The 21,798-nt window shown below is 40.2% G+C and overlaps 1 protein-coding gene and 1 long non-coding RNA gene across 2 annotated transcripts; one reads left to right on the top strand and one right to left on the bottom strand.

Moving 5' to 3' along the window:
• Positions 1–5,001: 5,001 nt before the first annotated feature.
• Positions 5,002–11,602, bottom strand: LOC136181296 (uncharacterized). The gene is made up of 3 exons (XR_010667654.1): positions 11,464–11,602; positions 9,041–9,115; positions 5,002–8,873 (listed from the first exon to the last, which is right to left on the bottom strand). It is a non-coding gene; the product is annotated as an uncharacterized lncRNA (long non-coding RNA).
• On the top strand, positions 11,528–21,531 carry creb1b (cAMP responsive element binding protein 1b). Its single transcript, XM_020633954.3, has 8 exons — positions 11,528–11,678; positions 14,681–14,799; positions 14,921–15,067; positions 15,191–15,291; positions 15,726–15,880; positions 16,196–16,378; positions 16,617–16,770; positions 16,964–21,531. The coding sequence occupies exons 2-8, from the start codon at positions 14,695–14,697 to the stop codon at positions 17,106–17,108; spliced, it is 990 nt and encodes a 329-aa protein (XP_020489610.1). The 5' UTR covers positions 11,528–11,678; positions 14,681–14,694; the 3' UTR covers positions 17,109–21,531.
• The last annotated feature ends 267 nt before the right edge of the window (positions 21,532–21,798 follow it).

The raw sequence follows: 21,798 nt of genomic DNA, 5'->3' as shown, positions 1-21,798 counted from the left end.
CTACTAGAATCAGTTTTCATTAAGTATAACATATAGCCTGGATGATGTCTCCCATTTCTGTCCAGTCCTTTGTATATTTTCATGGATCTCTGCAGTATAATGAATACATCACATAAGCAGGCACACGGTTTATATCATAATCTATTTATACCCAAAACTCCTCGCTGAATCTCACTACCCTGTGAGTTTGTGAGACTTCAGTGTGAAACACAAAGCTGCTGTGATTCTTAAAGCTCCTTTGTGAGGGAACATGATATCCGTGCCAGTCTGAAAACTGTGCACAGCTACAGCACAGACGGTTTTTTACCGAGCGTGACACGACCCTGTGAAGGTCACTCATCCATGTAAATAATATGGCATCCACGAAACAAACACACACACTGACAAACACACACACAGAGCAGGACAGTGATACAAAGACTCACGAGGGTATCAGAGTATCAGATGTGTACATGAATAAATCCATAAAGTTGCTGTGAAATATGAGACGATGTGTGTCCCGAGAGAAACAGTTCATGGTCAGAAACACAAGCTGAAATTTAAATGGTACACACACACACACACACACACACACACACTAATGCAAACAACCAGAACAGAACTGAAGCATTAATCAACTTTTTTTTAAACAAGTATTTGGATAAAAGTAAAACCAGTCAAATATGAAGTACCAAAATTAAATTTGAATTTCTTCTGTTGTCTGCGTTAGTTTATACGGTATAAAAATAAGGTTACAATGTCACATAACCAATGTCAGAGATGATAACTCTAAAGATTCACTCTCTCTGTAATCTTGAGAGTTGGCCATATTTGGGGAGTGGGTTGGGTGTCAATCAAAAAGTTGGCAGTTTGATCACCAGCTCCTGCAGTCAAAGGTTCCTTTGATAAAATAATGAACACTGAGTTGCCAACCATGACAGCCTCTGCAATCAGTGTTTGAATAAGTGTGTGACAGGGTGAATGACACATTGAGTTGAAAGACACTTTTGGTGGTCAGAAAATTTGATATGAAGGGGTGCTAGTTTAGCTCATAGATCAGTCGCCTCATGCACAGAGGCTACAATCCTCATTGTAGAGGTTGCAGGTTGGACTGGTCTATCTTCAGCTGTCATGTCAAATAAAGGCATAAAGCCCAAAAAATAATCTTTAAAAAAAAAAAGAAAAGCACTTAATAAGTCGTGCCTATGCGCTGCCTAAAACGAGTCCCTTTCCACCTTTAAGAAAAAGCTAAAGACCCAGCTCTATAATGATGATGATGATCATTTTTTGGATGATGTTATTGGTGAGTTGTTGACGATGAAATAAACTACATCTTCTACTTCTTAACCATTTGTTAGTTATTTTAGAAAAGGGGAGACCGCACAGTCGCTTTTTTTTTTTTTTAAACAACCCCCAATCATCCCCTAAAGATCCTGTGCTTTTGGAAAGAACAAAACCTTGAACACAGACTTTTTCTATAATAAAGCCCTCAAATTTAGACCCTTGATCATAGAAAGGGAGACTCACAGAGCTCCTCAAAAAGTTCCAGGTCCCAGGGGGAAGTTCCTGGCGTCGACATATTCAATTTAGTAAACCATTCAGGGATATTCAGTGGGTTAATCTATAGCTGTGTTTGCTTACTGTTCCCCTGGTACTTTTGAATACTGCTGTTTAATTTGAGCACAGATGTCATACACAGTGAATATATAGTTAACCCGAAACAATGAGCTGAAAGAGGCCAAAAAGGTCCATTAGTGCTGAAGAGCTGGTCATAATTCACTCTGGCGTTTGTCACTTCGGTGAGCCCTAATACATAAGATTAAATGTCTCTAAATAAGTTAGCTTTCAATGTAGCTGTTTTAAGATTGTATAATGTATGCTATATATATCTTAGCTTCCTCGTTCATGTATAAGTACTGATGTGTTTGTGTGCAGGCTGTGAAAGATGTCCCAGCCGCCGTCCATGCTCCTCCACTGGCTCCATGAATAATGCAGAACTCACATCTTCATACCACTTCCACTCCCCTCCCTCCGTCCCATTTTCTCCTCCCCCTCCGCCTCCCCCCTGTGCCGTAGTAAAAATAGAACCGCAGACCTGCAAGCTCTCGCTCTGGTGTTTACACCATCATGACCCTCCTCCCCGCTGCTCTCTCTCTCTGCTGACAGTCGGGTTATTACTCTCATTCATCTCGGCCCGTTCCCTCTATCCTCCGCGGGAAGAAACAAGAAGAGAGGTTGTTGGGCCAGACTGGGAGCATAGAAAAGGTCCTCAGGTACCACATAGATGCTTCATCTCCATATCTTTATTATGTGTCTCATAAAAATAGCCGTGCTAAGGCCTCCGCTGCTCGCCTCCTCTCTCCTCCCACTCCTCCTCTGCATGCACTCAGACTCCGCTCAGGGGAAATGAGACGCTGCTCTTCCCAGACATTAAATGTAGAAATGAGGATGCACAGACAGAAAAATGAGAAGCCTGCTCCGTTCTTTGGATGCAAAGCACAGATAAAGTTCATTGTCAGTTCATGAATGTTCTCATCAGGGATGTAAGATGTGGAAAACCAACTAAGGCCCAGGCGTGTAGTCGAACTGTGTTGGTTGAAGGTGTTGGGAGGAATACAAGTATGAAAATCACAAACGCAGACAATTTCAAAGCAGCAAACATTCTTCCTGCAATCTTCCTGCAAAAATGTATCAGGTGAGGGAGGTCTTGTTTCTACTTTTATGCAGCTATTTGTCAAGCAGATTCGAAGCAAGACTGGGAACAAAAAAAGGCTTTTTGCAAAGCGCAAGTTAAATGTGATGCAGATGAAAGAGTTGAGTCTGGCTCTGTTCGAGGTTTCTGCCTCTTAAAAGAAAGTTTTCCTTGACACTGTAACTTTGCTAAATGTTGCTCCTGTTAGATTAATGTTGGATCTTTGTAAATACTACAAACAAAGAGTGAGGTCTAAACCTGCTCTTTTTGTATGACCAACATTTGTTTTGAATTGGCGCTATACAAATAAAGACAAATTGATTGATTGATAGTTAGCCAGCTACGACTAAAATAATTTGTTAGGAGTCAGTTTCAAAAAATCAACTATTTCTAGCCAAAAGCACATTTTGTAAAAAATTACAAAAGTAGCTTCTGTACTGTATGACAAAGTTTGTCTGCATAGCAACCGTAACCAAGGGAAGCAGAGCCTAGTGAAGGGTCTTTATTTATATGTGATTCTGTGATCTTCAACAGGTAAACCCCCTTCATGTATCCTTTAATACAGACAGACATGTCACATTAGCAGAGTAATGAACAACGGTCTAGTTAGCAAACACTCTTTGCTAACTAGACTCTTAACGAGACAAAAATGGAAAAATGATAAGATGAGCATACTCTTTATTTAAAAAGGTCTCTTGCCTCTTCGTGTCTCCTTGTCCTCCTCCTCCACTCTTTAAAGGTCACAGAGGAAACAAGGAGAAGATAGATGGAGCCGACAACACAAGGGTTTTTGAATATCAATGGATTCCTCTTATGAAAAAGGTGTTGAAAGAAGCTCTGCCCACACATGATTCCCTGAACACACAAACACTTCACACAGCCGATCTGTAGCTGAGGAACAATGAGTGTCAAACTGTGACTTTAGGTTTGTTGGTAGGAGTTGAGTAGATTTACAACTGAATGTGTGCTGTGCAGAGGGACTTGTGCAAACAATAAATCTCTGACAGACACTGTTTGAACCCACGAGTCAGTTCAGAAAGCACAGAGAGAGCGAGAGAGAGAGAGCGAGAGAGAGAGAGAGAGAGAGAGAGGTATGCTAAACATGGGAGAGCAATAGAGAGAGGGTAGTCTAATGGTAATTTATTGGCTGGAGGCCCAAATTTCACGGATTGGTAACTTCAAGGTGACAACATGTTAACAGATGAAGTTTGTCGTATATTTGAAAGTATGGTGTGTAGGGTAATGCTGAGTCGTAATTTTACTCATGAAATAAATCACCTCTACTTGGAGCGCATCCTTCTTTAGGATCCCTTTTAGTGTTGCACCGAAAATACATTTTCCATGAGGGTTTGAAGCTGTCGTTTGGTCCCAGTTTTGAATCTTTCAGACAAATAAAGAGGCCCCTTTAGCTCTTCAAACTGCCCCTTGATATATACTTCCCACAATTGCTGTCTCAAAATGTTTGCAGTAGCCCTTTAACACATATTATAAAGGCAAATATGCATCTACATATAGCCGTAAGGGTTTGTGTGACTTAGATGTATTCAGACTTATTTAATGTACATGACTAAAATCATGCCTTAGGGCTGTCGGTTCCCAACAAACATGACCTAACATGTAATGTAATGAATGTATGATAATTCAAAGACACCCATGCAGTTCAAGTTTACATTCTCACGCTGAAAAGGCATTGCGAGCAGTTGGAAACTGCAGCTAGAGATCAATTCTTTATTAGTTATTTGTGATATGACGGGGTTAAATTCCATGGCCTCTGTTGACGCATGGGGCAGCAGTGGCTCAGTTGGTAGAGTCGTTATGTTATTGTTTAAACATTACATGCGGGGGGAAAAAACTTAAAAATCCTTCTAAAAAGTTTGGGAAATGCACTTAAAAAACATTTAAAAGCAGAACATGTTATAATGTTTATTCACTTTCACAGGTCCTGTTTGTGCATGCGTGTGATTATGGCCTATGTGTGTGAGAAGCATGTCCCTAAAAAGTGACAGTGTGAGTGTAAAACCCCAATTTCCCCTCAGGGATTAATAAAGGATATCAAAAAATTTAAAAAATAGGTTTCATGAAGCAAGTTTGTTGCGTCTGGACCCTTTAAATCAAATTTTCTTACAAAGGTTAACATGAGTGCAATTAGCTGCATGCTATCAGTGTCTGTCTTCTGTTATAATACAAATATAGTAATTTGCATCCCTTTACAAGGAACCCTTTGAATGTTTTGCAAAGAAAGTAGAGATTCAAACTTGGGCGAGTAAAGAGCTCTTCCTTTAGCGTCTCAGCAGAAGATCTGGAGCAGCAAACAATCACTCTGTGCTGAATCTACATTCACCGCTTTATTTGAAGGACAACAGAACAAAACCACATCTTTTAAAGGAGAATACAGTCTGTAACACTCTGAAACACGTTGATAGAAGTGCTGGGAGGAATCAAAGCGCTGTTTTTCGGACCCTTTGTGAATATGAAACATATTGCAGACAGACTGTCACACCTTCTCTTTGACTGTCTCCCCCCCTGGCAGCTTTTTTTTTAAATTACCCCCCGGACATCCAGCGGCATCCAAAGCCTTTCAAAGAGCTTTTAGTTTGGCATTTGATTGCCTGCTCCCCTTTTCTTTAGACGTGTCTGTGTTCCCTCTTTTCTTCTTCTCTTTCATGCAAAACACCTCAGCTGCTGAGAGGGACTGTTGGAGGAGTCTGCAGAGAGGACAAGAGAGGAGATAAAGTAAGGGAAGAAAGGAAACGAGGAGAGGAGAGAAGAGACGAGTATAACAAGAGGAGAAGGGGGGGGAGGGGATGAAAGGATTGACAGACAAGGTTGAAGAGAGGAGGAAAAGATAGAAGATGGCGGGAGAGGAGATGAAGGAGAAGAGGGAAGGGAGGAGGCAAGATAAAGGGGGAGAGGAAAAAGGAGGAAATGAAGGGAACAGACATGAACCCAGATTTTCTTCTGCTGTTTGCATGAATACTTGCCCCTCACCCGGACATTTTGGTACATTTTGAGGAATGCAGTGAAAAGTGAGTGAAAAGGAGTGATGGAGAAAGTAAAGAAAATTAAAGAAAGGAGAGGAGTAGACCAATGTGAAAGAGAGAAGAGAAGAGAAGAGAAGAGAGAGAGAGTAGGGGGTACTTAGAAAAAATAAGCAGATAAAACAAAAGAGGGGGAAATTGGAAAGGAGAGGAGCGACTGGGAGGAGAAAATAGAAACGACGATGCGAGGAGTAGAAGAGACAGGGAGATAGAAGATGATGTAAGGGAGGAGAGAAGAGGAAAGAAGGACATGAAAGATGGAAGAAAGGAGACAAGGTGGGAGAAAAAGGAGAAGAGGAGACATGAAAGGAGGGTAGGAGAAAATAGGAGACAAGGAGAGTAAAGGAGAGAAGAGAAGATAAAAGAGGAACAGAAAGAAACAGAGAACTGAGTAAAGGAGGGGACAAAAATAATCAGAAAGATGCAAATGTAAAGTGGGTGAGGCAAGGTAACAAGCAGAAAAGAGGAGAGGAATAGGTAAGGAGAAGAAGGGGTGATAAAAGGTGATAAGATAAGGGGTAGAGGAGAGGAAACACAGAACAGAAAGGGACTCGAAATGAGGAATCGAGGACATAAACTAGGAGGATCAAAAAAAGGTGGAGAAATTAAAAGTAAGGCGAGGAGACAAGGTGGCAATAAGAAGGAAAAGAAGGGAGTTGGGGAGACAAGAGGGCAAGGAAAGGAAGCAGGAATAGAAAAAAAAAGGTAACGTGGACATGAAAGAGGAGCAGAGAAGATAAAAGCAGAAAAGAAGGAGAGGAGGAGAGAAAGGAGACGGACAGGAGGAGGATGAGAAGCCAGTCGTTCTTTACCCGGGGGGGGGGGGGCACGGCGGGGGGGTTGAGGGGGGAGCTCCTCATCCCTCTCTCCTCCAACTGAGCCTCCTTCCTCAAGGTCAGTCAAACACACACTGGTACACACACAAGTACACTTGCATGCAGGCAGGCAGGTTGGCAGACATGACACACACACACACACACACACACACACACACACACACACACACGCACAAACACACACCACACATTTAGTCGGGCTCAAGTAGAAAAGACGCCGTCTGCCTGCTTTTCTCTCCGTCTCTCTGTACAAACCAGCCAAGTCTCAGTCAACCATCTGGAGATAAAAACACCATTCTTCTCGCACACACACACACACACACACACACACACGCACACGCACACACAAACACAAATGTACCGACTGTGTGTTTATGATAATGGTCCAAATGCCTCTATTGATTCTTTCTCTTTCTGTGTCTGTATGTGTGTGCGTGTGTGTGTGTGTGTGTGTGTGTGTGTGTGTGTGTGTGTGTGGTTGTGTGTGGTTGTGTGTGGGTGTGTGTGGGTGTGTGTGTGTGTGTGTGTGTGTGTGCTACATGTGTGTCACACTCAGACACTATTCCCCTTTTGGGCAAACATTTACTGTCAGACATTCAGTGTCTATTATGTATAACTCTGTTTTCTCCCAATATGTTTTACTACCTCTTTTCTTTTTTAGCTGCTTAACCTGTCTAAACACACACAAGCATCTCGCCACAAAGGGAACCTTTCACAGCTTCTCGTCAAGCTGTCAAAATCCCTCTAAAGCTGTTAAAGCTGTTTTCACATTTGCGCTCCCCGAACATTTCTAAAATGTTTCATGAGAACTGCCCTGAAACCCTCCTGGGTTGATTGTTCACACATGCACCTTAAGGCCCTGACACACCAAGGAGAGCTCAGGTCGTCGGTCCTAGTTGGCCGATTCGGCATGTTGAATCGGCGTTGGTGGTCGGTGAGAGCAATCTCTCTGATTGGCTGTTCGGAGGTTCCAGCCCCTTGAGCAGAGCATGCCGCTGTAGTATTTTGAACTTTTTATCAGACGTGATTCTCGATTAGTGAGCTACCTATAACACGAGTGGTGGGCGACAGCGGTGTGAAAATGGTCTTCTCATATCATAACAACGGACTACCGCCAACTGGTTTGGAGAGTTATTTCCTCTCACTCATGCGCAGAAGGTACGTGGTGGTTGGCCATCGCCTGTAGTCTTTGCGGTGTGTTCCAGTGCAACTTTTTGGTCCAAGACAAACGGCGACGTGAGGCGACGCCACTAGTTCTTTGCTGTCTGCTTGGTGTGTCAGGGCCTTTACAGTTAGAGACTGTCAGTGACTGAAGGCAGGAGTCGGGGTGTCTGAGGAGGCACATTTTTAAAAATGATGTGGAAGTGATGGAACAGTCTGCTATACAGCGCTATAAGAGAATATTTGCCTTCAATTCAAATGCCAAAGATTTTTTAACATAAATGTATTCCCGCGTCATCAGCGCCAAAAATATATCTATCTTTACCAAATTCTTTATTCTCACCCACTTGAAATTTCCTTCCAGTTATACCACTCCATTTATGGAAGCTACGAGCTACCTCAGATAGTTGAAGATATGAACTCATCACTCCCTAAATTTTACTTACTCAGTAAATCTTCCAGGAACGATGAACCCCAAACTAGATTTTTTTTCTGTTCTTTTTCACATTTCAAATGTGAGTTGTAGGACTGAAGTACGTTTCTTTAGCTTTGTACGACTCCTTATTCTGCTACTTTTTTTTTTTCTTTTTTTCTTTGAAATTGTCTAATGGATTTCTCTCCTTCAAAACCAGAAGGAAAAAAAAGCCAGCCTCTAATGGGACATGGATAACAGTCTTCTTCCCCCCTTCCTGTAAAATATTCCTCCCCTCTTGTTTGGGTCAAATTGTCTCCCCCCCCCTTTAGCCCTTGGTTCCTCCTCCCTTTCTGATTTTTTTTATAACTGGCTGCAAATTCACTGCTGTTCATTACCCAGGCAGGGTCAATTCCCCAAACAATGTGTTTGGTGTCACAATAAAAAGGGTGTTTTTTATGGCGTGTAGCCGTAAAATGCTATTAAACAGATAAAACACAGGCAACGAGCATCAGGAGGATTATAAAAGGAATTGCCTTGATAAACTCCACATATCTGCGTGATGACACACCAACAGCTCCCCTCGCTCTGTCGCTGGGGAGGAGGAGGAGGAGGAGGAGGGGGAGGAGGAGGAGGGGGAGAGGCACAGACGGAGGAGCACATGGTCGTAGAGTTTTCATGGCTCTACAGCGCCACCAGTTGGGAAAGTTTAAAATGACATCTGCTTTTTTTTTTCTCCTGTCGAGCTCTGGTTCCTGGAAAGACAAAAAGTAGATCCTGTATAATTACATGTAATTTTTTTTTAAATGTTTCTAATTATGGAAAGCGTGAGAAGACAGACATCAAACAACAACAATCCAAAATCAAAATGAAAACTTTTTTGTTCCTCAACTGTAAAAGCGTCAACATTTTCATGACTTACATAATGGATTGATTTTTTTCAGAGTCGGTGAAAGCTTGTTGTAGATTTCCTTTCATGGTGCGTCAGGTAGTGTTTCTGCAGCACAGTAATGTGTCAAAAGAAGGTGTGATGATGAGATAGAGAAGGACTCAAGTGTGTATTTGTGTCCTTAAATATGGCAACTGTGTCACTTCCACAAATATAATGTTTACTTTTTCATTCATAGTCATGTTTTGAAGGAGAAACCTTGCATGCATGATCTTGAAAAATAATTTTCAAAACAATGTGGAAAAGAAATCTGAGGACAAGGGGAAGGGTGGGAGGGAACATACACATCTGAGGCAGGACTTCACATTTTTAAGATGACATAATGATTCTTTTTCTTGCCACAGATAGATACTAACCAGTCCCATGTGTCAGCATGTGCCTCACGGCGTTTAGGGTGGTGGGTGTGTTCAGCAATTTTGTCAAATGAAAAACATTTTTGTAATAAAATGTGTGAAAAAGAACATCATAAATACCAGCATTGAGGTGAGTCATGATAGTATAGTCATATCAGTGATTACAGCTCAAGAAACACATTTAAGTGTGCAGTACTATATATCCTAATTTAAGGACGCTCATTAGTCAATCCCATGATTCCAGTGGAAATAAAGAAACAGAAATAATCGCAATAATGTGGTCAAATGAAATATCTCACTGATGCAGGGCAGATAATGAAGCTTAATAATGTGTTGTTAGCCACTGTAAATGTGCAGCATTTCTTTTTAAAATTCGATTCATTATGTTAGGCAGCCTAATATGTGTTTTGCTCTACCTGCAGATCCCTTCTGAATGTATAAAAAAAAAAGGTCTTATGGCTCCCTCCGTTGGTAAGTATGAGAATTGATTCCCCAAAAGAATCCTCTCACAACAAACGTTTTGGTTTTCACACCCAGTGAATCTGTTCTCTGGGCAAAAGTGACAATGAACCAGCCAAGAATAAACAAAACCATCGCTGAATCTGAATCAGCTATCTACTTATCTATCGATCGAAATGGAATTCATCAATCATTGGTTTAAATACACCTGCTTTCCCACCATGATATACTTTAAAAAATGTTCTATTACAACTATGTGTTGGTTTAAAAACACAGCAATATTCACATTCAGGAATGGGACTTGAAAAAAAAGTTTTTTTTACCTGTTAGTGATTTATATTTAACAGTCAGCTGTTTATAATTCATGTTGACTCAGCTCTTTTTTTTTTAATGGAAGCTGCTAAGAGCCTCAATCAATGATCTCGGTTGTTTCTCGAAGGCTGATATATTCAGTGCCTCTGGCATTTTTACCGTGTTGGCTTTTTGGATGTACTTTTGTCTTTTTACTGTCTTGTTCTGCCCGCAAAACCAATCGCCCTTCAGGGACAAATAAAGTCGAAGTTGAGTCGATATATATATTATTACACCTTCCAATAGATCAGGGAGGGCTCTTTATTGATTGCACTTATTTGGGTTTAAACTGAACAACTTGTAGAACTGAACTTATGTAGTGCTCCAATGTCTTACGCACATACTTTATGTCAGCCACTTTAATGATATTCAACTTGTTCTTCCTATACATTAAAAAGTAAACTGTACAGTCAATGATATGAAATGTATAAATAAATAGATAACTAAATAAATCATTTGAAAAAAAGGCAGCATAATGGTAAAAGAAAGCTTTTTCTTAAAGAGACACAGACACTAAGTGCTACTCTTTGGAAGCCTGGTGGGAATAAAATCAGTCTTTCAGTCTGGATTGGGAGAGTCCTGTAGGATGTGTAATGCCTGCAGTGGGTAGTGTACATGTCCTGTACCTTTGGAGCAGATTTTACCATCCTCTTTGAGTTTATAGTCCTGTGCTCTGATGTTATCCAAGCAAACCAGCATGAGAAATATTTCAGGATAAGAATGACAAGTTATTTTTATGTGACTAATTTATGGTGTTTTCAATAACGGTGTCTTGTGAGCCCATGTTTAAAACCTTGCATATGCCTATTCAGTACACATTAAAGAAATCAAATCAGTTAAAAACACAAAGGCCTATCAAGATTGAGGTAAAGTTTTGAGTAATAACTCAGATGGGCCTCAAACAAGTACCATGGTCTTGTATTAGGCCTACAGCTAGTACACCCAAATCAAAAGTGATTGAAAAAAAAGTATTTCCAAAAACAATGTCAGGGTTACACTAGACAAAAACATACCTCACTGTAAATTGTGCAATTTCTTAGTTATAATTTCCTACTTAAGTCACTCAAGCCTACATTAAGAGAGACACAAACGCCCCTTTAAATAACAAAAAAAGCAAACTATATGCAGCTTTCATATTGAGGTTGTTTCCCTTGTTATATAACTATTTTAAACTGCTTACAGTAAAATGTGGTCATTTCGTCAGACTCTAACGAGGCAGCGGGGAATCGTTACCTTCCGCTCATCCTCGGCAATCCCCGCTGCTCTTCGTTCGCACCTCGGGTATTTCCGCCCAGTGTCGCCATCTGCTTTCTCGTCCTTCTCCAATCTCCGTGTTGTTGTTCCCGGTGACGCGGCGGAGGTGTAGCCTGACGCGGGCTCTTACGTGTCGGCCAGAATAAAAAGTGGAGCTCCGAAGGCCCGGGGAGTGACGAAAGGAGCCCGTATCGGTAAGGACGGCGCGTTGTCCGGGGCTCAGAGTGACGACACGAAGCCGTAGAAAGTGTCGGTCTGGTCGGGTTCGGCCCGAAGGAAACAAAGAGATCATGGCGCCGCTGTGTGTTTGTAGCAGGATGGAGGGAGGGGAGTCTGCGGCTGTTTGGGAGAAACACAGCGAAAATGTGTGGCTTTTATAGTGAACCAGGAGGCACGATCAGCGGGTTTTCAGATCAGATGATGTGTCAAGATGTTGTTGTTTTTTTAATTCTCTCAGCTGTCACATTATCAGTCGATGTTTACGCGCACAGATATGCGCCGTTTTTTTTTTTTCCTTCTTAAACGGTGAATTGAAAACAACAACAGCGATATGTTGAGTTATTTATATCAGGCTACTTGCTTCGTTGAGTTTAACTTTTTTTTCTTCCCATTAGATTTATTTTTTATTTAGAATCCGCTTATAATAACCCCTCACTTGTGTATAAAATATCGTGTTGGCATTCTCCATTCATTTTCGCATGGATAGAAAACGGCCATTGCAGGCCTAAGCGTTTTGTTACACGATGAAAACATGACTTGAGGAGGCCTTTAAGTGTAGCACTCGTTTTGTTTATGCATCTGTTACATTCAGGTTTTTTTTTTTTAAATCTTTATCTCCTGGGATGTGACCGGTCCTGCTCTGAGGGGGCGTTGCCCGGCCATGTGGCTGTGCTGTCACACACACACACACACACACACACACACACACACACATTCGCGCACACACACACACGGAGCATCCGAGTGATTTTTTGAAAAGCAGAGGGAGAAATGTGTAAAGCCAATCATGCAGCGGAGAGAAGCTACGCACAGTGTGAGATCACTGTGAACAACACGGCACAGATCAACTCTCAGACTGTCACCGCCGAAAGTCAGACAAGACAGGGATCAGATCCAAATCTAAATCTTCATCAAGTAAACATGTCTGTCTTGTGTGTAGAGAGCTTGTGTTGAATCAGTGTTGTATCATTGTTACAGTTTCATCATCTGAACTCATTAAAAAAAAAAAAAAAAAAAACAGCAAATCATAAAGATGTTCCTCTCCTTTGATTTTGTTTCTTGGATTTCTTAAAATCAACATATCTTCAATTATTTTTACAGTCTATGGTTCACACATATCAAGAATGTATCCAGGTGTTTTGGTGCGTTTACCAAGAACATAGAAATTGAATTTAAATGTCCCTATTTCTATTGTCAAGAAAGTTGGTAGAAACAAAATAAATAAAAATTAAAAAAAACATTTATTTTTAAAGTGCAACGGTGAAACAGCTGCAGGGCTGCAGTGTGTGTAGTACAGTTTTCTTGATACATCCAGAGGAGGTGCAAACACTGATTGAAGTAACAGTGTCAGACCTTCTAATAGGGGTGAGGCCCCACGATACCATATCATCACGATACTTGAATATCATCGTGATTTTAAACTCATTGCACGAGATGCTGAGAATTGCCATACGATATATTGCGATTTAACTTTTTATTCCACTGCATATTAAGTACGCGCAAATTAAACTAAATCAAGAACTGTTTTGTCAAATCAGAAACAATTCTCAGTCTCTTCATCTCACTTCAGTCTTCTCATCTCTACACAACGGAAGTCGAGCCCTCAGACAGACCATCACTGTGAACAAACCTGCATGCACCTCACAATCAGTTGGTATTTCAGTCTAATCCAGTTTAACTGAACACAAACATGTATGGACGACAGTATAATTGAACAAATTGTGATTTTAAAAAAGCATGTTTGCTATTAATATAATAAAAATATTGATACTTGGCGGCCATGAATCGATATCATTTCACAACGCAAAATATCGCGATACTACTTCGTAACTAATCGTTACACCTCTACCTGTTACTGTTTATATTTCATTAGGGTATGATACTGCTGTAAATATGATTCATATCATATCATATCACATATATATGAATATCATTCAACAACAAATACATCAGATAAACATCTTCACTCTCTTTCATCAGGCTCAGTCTGTCACCAAGTTAAAAGATTTTTTAAATTGCTTCACCTCATAAATCATCATGAACACATGCAGATGTTATAGACACATTAAGTCTCCCACACGTTTTCAAGTCAGTACCAAAGTTTTTAAATCGTACTAATGTTCTGAAGAAGAGGAGCAACATATGTTTCTCAATAGTGACTCATTTATGAGCTTCAGGGGGAGTATCTTCATTTTTAGACTGAAGGCACATACTTGGTCATTTGAGGCTAGGAAAACAAAACTTGACCCAAGTCCTACGGAGCCGGAAGGGAACGACAACTGCAGAGAAAAAAAGCTCTTTCTAACAAGATACTATCTTGTTAGCACAAGAGGGAATTTGCGGCATACTAGATACTTTCTGGTTCTGGAATAAATATTGCATTTGCATATTCTCGTGTACACAGATAACTTCCTTGGGAGCATCAGATTAGTGCCTGTTGGCACGAGATAGTTTATTGTGAGCACCAGAAAGTTGTTTTTTATTTCCGCACTTATCCCCTTTAGGGCCTCTTAATTAAGACCTGAAGATATTTAAAACTGGTGCTGTGGATAACTAAACCTTAAATGCAGTAGTCCCAAACAGAGAGAACTCCAATGTGTTACCAACTATCAAACATGAGCAGCAGGTGTCATGTTGCCTGCAGGCTGCACATCATGCACACACATCTGCTGTTTATTATGAAGGACAAACCAAAAATAATAACATACATTTTATCAAGTACTGTACTTATAGTGTAATATCATTCAGATAAATCATACAAAATAAGGATGATGTTGTGTTTCCTCAAGCTAACTTTGCATGTGGTTTGTGTAATGCAATTTATTTTTCTTGCACATGTTAACTTGTATGTGTTCTTTAGCGTGCATGGTTTCCTGAGGGTGCAGCTCACAGACCACTGGGCACCCTGACACCACATTGATGTTGATGCTGTGGCTGCAGCTCCATAAAAACTAACCGCTTGTCTCTATTTTTTTAGTTAAAGCCTAACCAATGAAGATGGAGTCAGCAGTGGAGGCTCAGCAGGGGGCAGAGACTGCTGTGACTGAGACAGAGATCCAGCAGATCACTCCTGCACAGATTGCTACCTTGGCACAGGTAACAGCAGAGGATGACGATGACATCACTACTGAGTTTAGGAAGTCCAGCTGTTTTTAAAGTCTTTTTAAAGTCAAGGTTTAAAAAGGAGTTCATGTTGAATTGCACTTCTGAATTTCAGGTTACCATGGCAACAGGCCACGCCTCAGCAACAGGTCCCACTGTAACGCTGGTTCAGCTACCAAACGGACAGACGGTTCAGGTCCACGGAGTCATCCAGGCTGCACAGCCGTCTGTTATCCAGTCCCCGCAAGTCCAGACTGTACAGGTAACGCACTTGCGCACACACACGTACACACACAATGCCGGTGCCCGGTGTTTCATATCAAACCGGTTTTAAAGAATGAAAGTAAATGCTTGATTGATGCATTTCTTTCTTCCTTTGTTGCAGATCTCCACAATAGCAGAGAGTGAGGACTCACAGGAGTCAGTAGACAGTGTGACTGACTCTCAGAAGCGCAGAGAGATTCTTTCCAGACGCCCTTCATACAGGTCATTTATTTCAGTGTGTCTGTTTGCCCCGCCAGTAAACCATTATGTCCCATAACTTCATGAAATACTTTCATTCTACTAAGCAGTGCAGACATGAACTCTTGTTGTACCTGTTGCCTTTAGGGTACATTATCCGGGTTATTATTCACATATTCTGCTCTTTACTTCCTATTACTAGAACATTTTTTGAGTTACATTCAATAAAAATAACCTTTTTTATTCTGACATGATTCTATCTCCTAACAGTGAGCAACAAAGCACATTTTTCAAGCTCAATCTAAAATCCAGGGATTCAAATTTTTCTGTCAAAGCCAAAAACTTGTGTGGTATTTATGTGGTATAGAAATGATCATCAATAGCTGCATTACAGATAGCTGAATGTAATTGGAAGTTATTATAAAGCAAACATCCATATTTGTTTTTTCCCCCAACAGAAAAATTCTGAATGACCTTTCGAGTGATGCTCCGGCGGTCGCTCGTATCGAGGAGGAAAAGGCCGAGGAGGATTCATCTGCTGCGGCTGCCACGCCTTCAATCACCACGGTTACTGTCCCCACACCCATCTACCAGACCAGCACCGGACAGTACAGTAAGTGACAGTTGATCAATGGCGCAGTACCTGTGGCTGCAAGAGGGTGATGTAGTTTTATCACTACAGTTAAAGCTGTAGAATACACCTTAACAAAAGTTGAATGAAAGTATTTCTTTATAATGACTTTATGAGCAGAGCCGGAGAACATTATTTATTGTCTTATAACCCATCGAATAAGCTCCTTCCCCAAGTAAAAAATAATTATGAACAATGCATCATATGAATAAAAAAACGTTATTTTACTGAGTATTATCGTTTCCTTTGTTTTCTCTTTTCCCCTCTGACCATCTGCACCTCCCACCAAACACACAGTTGCAATCACACAGGGTGGGGCCATTCAGCTGGCTAATAACGGTACAGATGGAGTCCAGGGTATCCAGACTCTGACTATGACCAACGCAGCAGCAGCTCAGCCTGGAGCCACCATCCTCCAGTACGCACAGACCAGCGACGGCCAACAGATACTGGTGCCCAGTAACCAGGTGGTTGTCCAAGGTGAGCGTTGGCTTGACTCATCTAAAATTCTTCGAAAGTGATCAAATAAATCGCATAAAATATCTCCAACTTTCTCTACAAACTCCTCATAATCTTGGAGGAAACGTTTGAATATTTTATGTTTTTATTCTCAGTCAGCAAACAAACTACGGATCCAAATTTACTTTTTCTAAAATCAGGGATTAAATCCACTAATTAACTGATTAAAATGTCCACTTTCTGCCATTTAAACATCCAGCCGCCTCCGGTGACGTTCAGGCCTACCAGATCCGAGCAGCCCCTGCCAGCACCATCGCCCCAGGGGTGGTCATGGCCTCATCCCCTGCCCTCCCCACCCAGGGTGCTACTGAGGAAGTCACCCGCAAAAGAGAAGTTCGCCTCATGAAAAACAGGTTCGAACAGAATGTATATTTCATCCCATTTATAATATCTGAAAAGATGCCTTTGTGTCAGGGATCACAAATCAGACTGTAGGAAAATATTGGACATTAATTCGAAGGATTTATTCTACTTATTATAGGAATATTGCAGGAAAGTATTCCATTAGCCTCCCAAAAAAGTTGTATGGTGTTATTCTTCCTACAGAGAGGCAGCCCGTGAATGTCGCAGGAAGAAGAAGGAGTATGTTAAGTGTCTGGAGAACCGAGTGGCCGTCCTGGAGAACCAAAACAAGACACTAATCGAAGAACTGAAAGCCCTTAAAGACCTTTACTGCCATAAATCTGAGTAGCTCCAGTCTCCAGAACAGCGAGCTGGGCTAAGTAGCACTTAAGTTTCTTCAAATACTTCGACTGTTTGATTCTGCCGGCCTGGCCTTCCAGTTTGCACATGACTGGCTTGTTTTTGACAAAAGTCCATCTAATCCAGTTCTGCTTGCACTCTTTTCTCTTCGGTACGCTTGCCAGTATGAGGATAATTTGAGAAAATACGCAATATCTATCCAAAGAGAACTCTGGAAAATAACAATCCATTGAGCAAAGTGCTACCTGAAAATGTAAAGTCTAAAAACATGAGTTCAATCATGTGCAACCTTATTCAACAGATCAAATTAGCTGAGGGCAACTGCTGCCTCACACACCTCCAGTCACAAGCCTGCGTCTTATTGTTGTAGATCTGGCTGATACTTATATAAGATAGGGCTGCACGGTGGTACAGTGGTTAGCGCTGTTGCAGGGAGGTTCCTGGTTCGATTCCCCTGTCAGACAGGAGCCTCTCTGTGTGGAGTTTGCATGGTCTCCCTGTGCATGTGTAGGTACTCCGGCGTCCTCCCACAGTCCAAAGACGTGCTCTTTAGGTTGAATGTGAGGGTGTCTGATTGACTGGCAAACAGTCCATGGTGTACTCCACCTCTCGCCCAGTGGCAGCTGGGATCTGCTCCAGCCCAGTGCGACCCCAAACGGGAAAAAGCGGTATAGATAATGGATGGATGATAGAAGATATGTGACTGTTTACACATTACAACTGTTGCAGGGATGCTAAATATTTGATCGGCCTTTACTGGAGTTCAGCTGAGCATTCTTGTTTACTTTACAAACAGTCATGGCCGACGAGTTGTCCCTGGAACATCATCATTGTTGCCATGGTTACATGCAACTCCCTTTACCTTGCGCTCCTTTTTTTTAGAACAGATGTTAAACTGTGGACCAGAACTTCTTTTAAGGTGTCCTAATTGTATGGACACCTGCCTAATATAAATGTAACAGTTTCAAGAGGATCCCAGTATAGTGAATGAGTGAGCTGAAACTATGACAACAAGACTCAGCTTGTGAGAAAGAACATTAATTATTTATATCGCTGAATCCTACAGAAGCCCTGATCGAACATGCATCCATACATATGATTCATGCGGTTTTCTTGTGATGACGAGTCATTTCCGGTTGTTTTCTTGGAATCGCTTCACATTTATGTCATACCACCGGTGTTCAAAAGCACAAAACAAACATACAGTAGGACTAGGATTCAATTACCTCAGTTGTGAGGGCAGTGGCAGCATTGCATGTTGTGGTCTGGCTTGCCACAGTGACAACTAGCCTTTTGTTTTATTTAGGTTGTAAGAAAACTGTCACATTATCACAGGAAAAGCTGCTTTGTGATCTCAAGATCATGACGACTTAGTCAAGATGTCAAGAAAACAAATACTCATTATCACTGGGAAATGGAGTGAATAACACGTATGCATGTCCACTAAGGACTTCTTTTATATTGACTAATCACTAATGATGTTTTGTTTTTTTCCTTACACAATCTGTTCCTCAGCTAAAGCTCTGGTTTCATTATTAGAGGAGCTCAGCCAGCTGCAGTTAAAGCCTCAGAATGAATTATGGATGAAAATACAATGTGGCACATCTTGTCTAAGTGTTTTTATAGATGCTACCAACTGCCAACCTTAAAGAAAGTGACACCATGTTTGTCAACAGAGATAGGACGTACTTTAGTGTGACATCATATTTTGGTTTAAGCTTTTCTGCTTCTCGACTACTGATGGTTGTCAGAGGTCTTTTTTTAGATTGAAATTATTAGTAGGGTGAGGACATGCTTTAAAAGAAGAGATCATTATTATAACTTTGATTATTTTTTTACAACCTGGAGCCACATTTTAAAAATCTGTCCAACATTCCTGTTAGTTATAGCTAGAGCCCGACCGATTTATCGACCAGCCAATCATTTCGGCCGATATGAGCTTATCCACTATCGGCTAATTTTATCACAGATACATGCCAATATTTCTAGATTTGCTCACCAGTCATAAAGCATTTCATTTGAGATTCATTGTATTACACAAGCAGTTCTTTTCCCCCAGCAGAGTGTGCTATACGAATTACAGCAAGCATTATCACTCTCCAGAGAGTCAAGCAGTGATGCACATACATGCACAGTTACTTTCCAGTTGAGTGACCATCTTTGTATTATTATATATCTTTTACGCAAGTGTTAGATAACTGCATTAACGTGTATATCTATGTTTATCTATCTGTAAAGCTCCAACATGCATCAAAGAAGGATATCGGCCGATGCATCGGTATCAAATATTTTCTCAAGTTATGGCGACGTTTTACTCACTTTTTTAGTTCTAGCCAGGTGTTGAAACAAGGTGTTTTATTTCAGTAAGTTAAAAAAAATCTGACTGTTAAGATTTCATTTTTCTGTTGCAACAACCCAAAAAATGTTAGCAAATTGAGTGTGGAAAACGTCTCATAACAGAGGAGAGTGTTTTCTGAAAGGATAGATAAGAAGCTCCAGGTTGTACAAACGCACACATTTATTGAGCAATCCTAAAACCAGAGATCTACATGTTTTCTTATTTAAAGTGTTCCATTGAGGTCAATCATCATCTCATTGTGTCACGGTAAAATCTCAGTTTTCATGACGTTTCGTTTTTTAAGTGTTTTAATATATTCTGTATGTTTTGCTCTGTCTGTTAAGCGGTGGTAAAAAAAAAAAAAAAGAGACACAAGAAGACTGCAGGGTTGTTTTTTAATATGTAGCAGGTTGGATTCTTTGTGAAAGCTACAAAAGATATGAGATGAACACTAAAGATCCAGAGAGATGTGTTGAAAAAAGTTTGAGTTGGGTTTTCTGAGAGGATACATGTACCTATTAGTCTGTTTATTTTTTTTAATACAGTATAACTGTATATAGACTCTACAGCATGTTTAGACCTCAGTTTCTGTTTATTTGATATGAAAAATGTTTGTATGACTTGTATCAAACCAACTTTGAATATTTGTAATATACATTCATGTATATAAATATAGAAGATTCTGGGAGTGTATATTCATGTAATCCATCAGGCCTACAACCGTCATGGCAGCTAAGTGTATGAGAAGAGGCCTTTGTTGGAGGTGTAATGTTTTGGAGTGCTGTGCTCTGTGTTTGGATTGACACTGTTTGTTTGTAGAGAAGAACGAGTCTGTTGAGAGCAGCGAGGGTCCACAAAATATAACTATTTTATAATTAACAATTTAGTTTATTCCAAAATGTCACATTTCCCGATATCTTCCTCCACACGTGAATATATTTTATCTACATTTATTTTAATGTCATGAAGGTGTTTTAACTCCCTTGGAATAATCAAATGAAAGCACAATTCCCACTAGAGCCCACTCTATGTTTATTTGATTTGACTTTCACTGCATTTATTTGACTTTTTAAATGCATGTATGTTACTCAAAGCTCGACCAAAGTCTTTTTCTTTTCTTTCTAAAAAACAAATGTGGGCATTCACTCGGATAAATAGGATGTCTTCAACAAAATGTTCATTTTGTAGGGGTTTTAAAAAATATCATGTGTTCACTGTAGCGCTGACATTTTTTTTTCAAAATTTCAAACATTTTGATATTGTACAGTTTCTATTTGTAATGTATAGAGTTTAAAGGGGTTGAATTAGTTACACAAAGCATACTGCACAGCACCTCAAAGACTTTAAATAATAACCCAGAGCACAGTCGTGTCTGCTGGGGTCGGACATGTTGAACTGTTTCGGAGTGATGGAGAGGGATCTTTGACACAAAATGCAAAGTTTATTTACTTTTAATACATTTTAAGGAATGGACTGAAGTCTGAATATGATCCCACTGATAGGCATGAAAACTCTCTGAACTTGGTGCCATATTGATAAATTGTTCACGGAGGGTGGGGGTGGGGCAGGGAGGGTTATCATGGCCACCTCCTGTAATTTACACATCAAGAGATGGTGCTGAATAAAATATGAATTATCTTTTTGTTGATTTGATATAGTGAGCTCAACTTTGTGATGTGTTTACAATAACCTTTCATCAAAAAACAAAGGTGTTTTCATTTCTGTGCCATGATAGTTTATACCCTAAGGGCCTCATTTGTGCATGAAACAGATTGTTATCCATGTGTGTAAAAGTATATATAAATATATATATATATATATGTATTATTTCTAGAACAGTAATAATGACTTTTTTCTAACTTTTAATGTGATCTGTTTATATTTGACACTTTTACACGTGAATCATGTATTGTATAATGTCTTGTAGAGAACAAGTCACCAAATGATGATTTTAGTTTGGACATTGTCATGTTATAAAACTCTACCAGCTCATTATGTTAACGTGCTGTTCTCTGACATTACACTTTTGTAAACACTATACTATGTTGCAATAAAATGCTCTTGAAGACTGTTATGCATTTTATTGTAAGTTAATTAAAAATGTTTGATATATGACTTGGGAAGTGAAATATAAAACTATGCAATCCGTCATATTATTTAAATTGAGTGTATGTTTTGTTTTTTAAATCTGTATTTGCAAATTAGCTGTACTACTTACAAAATGTAAGGAATGCACTATAACTATTTCAAACTTGGTCCTCCATTAAATACATTTTGTAAAATGAGGATATATTTAAGTTAAAAGCCCATTACGATCCCCAGAAAACCTCAATATTACACC

This window comes from Labrus bergylta, chromosome 13 (assembly GCF_963930695.1).
Source record: "Labrus bergylta chromosome 13, fLabBer1.1, whole genome shotgun sequence".
Lineage (NCBI taxonomy): Eukaryota > Metazoa > Chordata > Actinopteri > Labriformes > Labridae > Labrus > Labrus bergylta.
The sequence above is the reverse complement of the archived record's forward strand: the minus strand, read 5'-3'. Positions and strand labels throughout refer to the sequence as shown.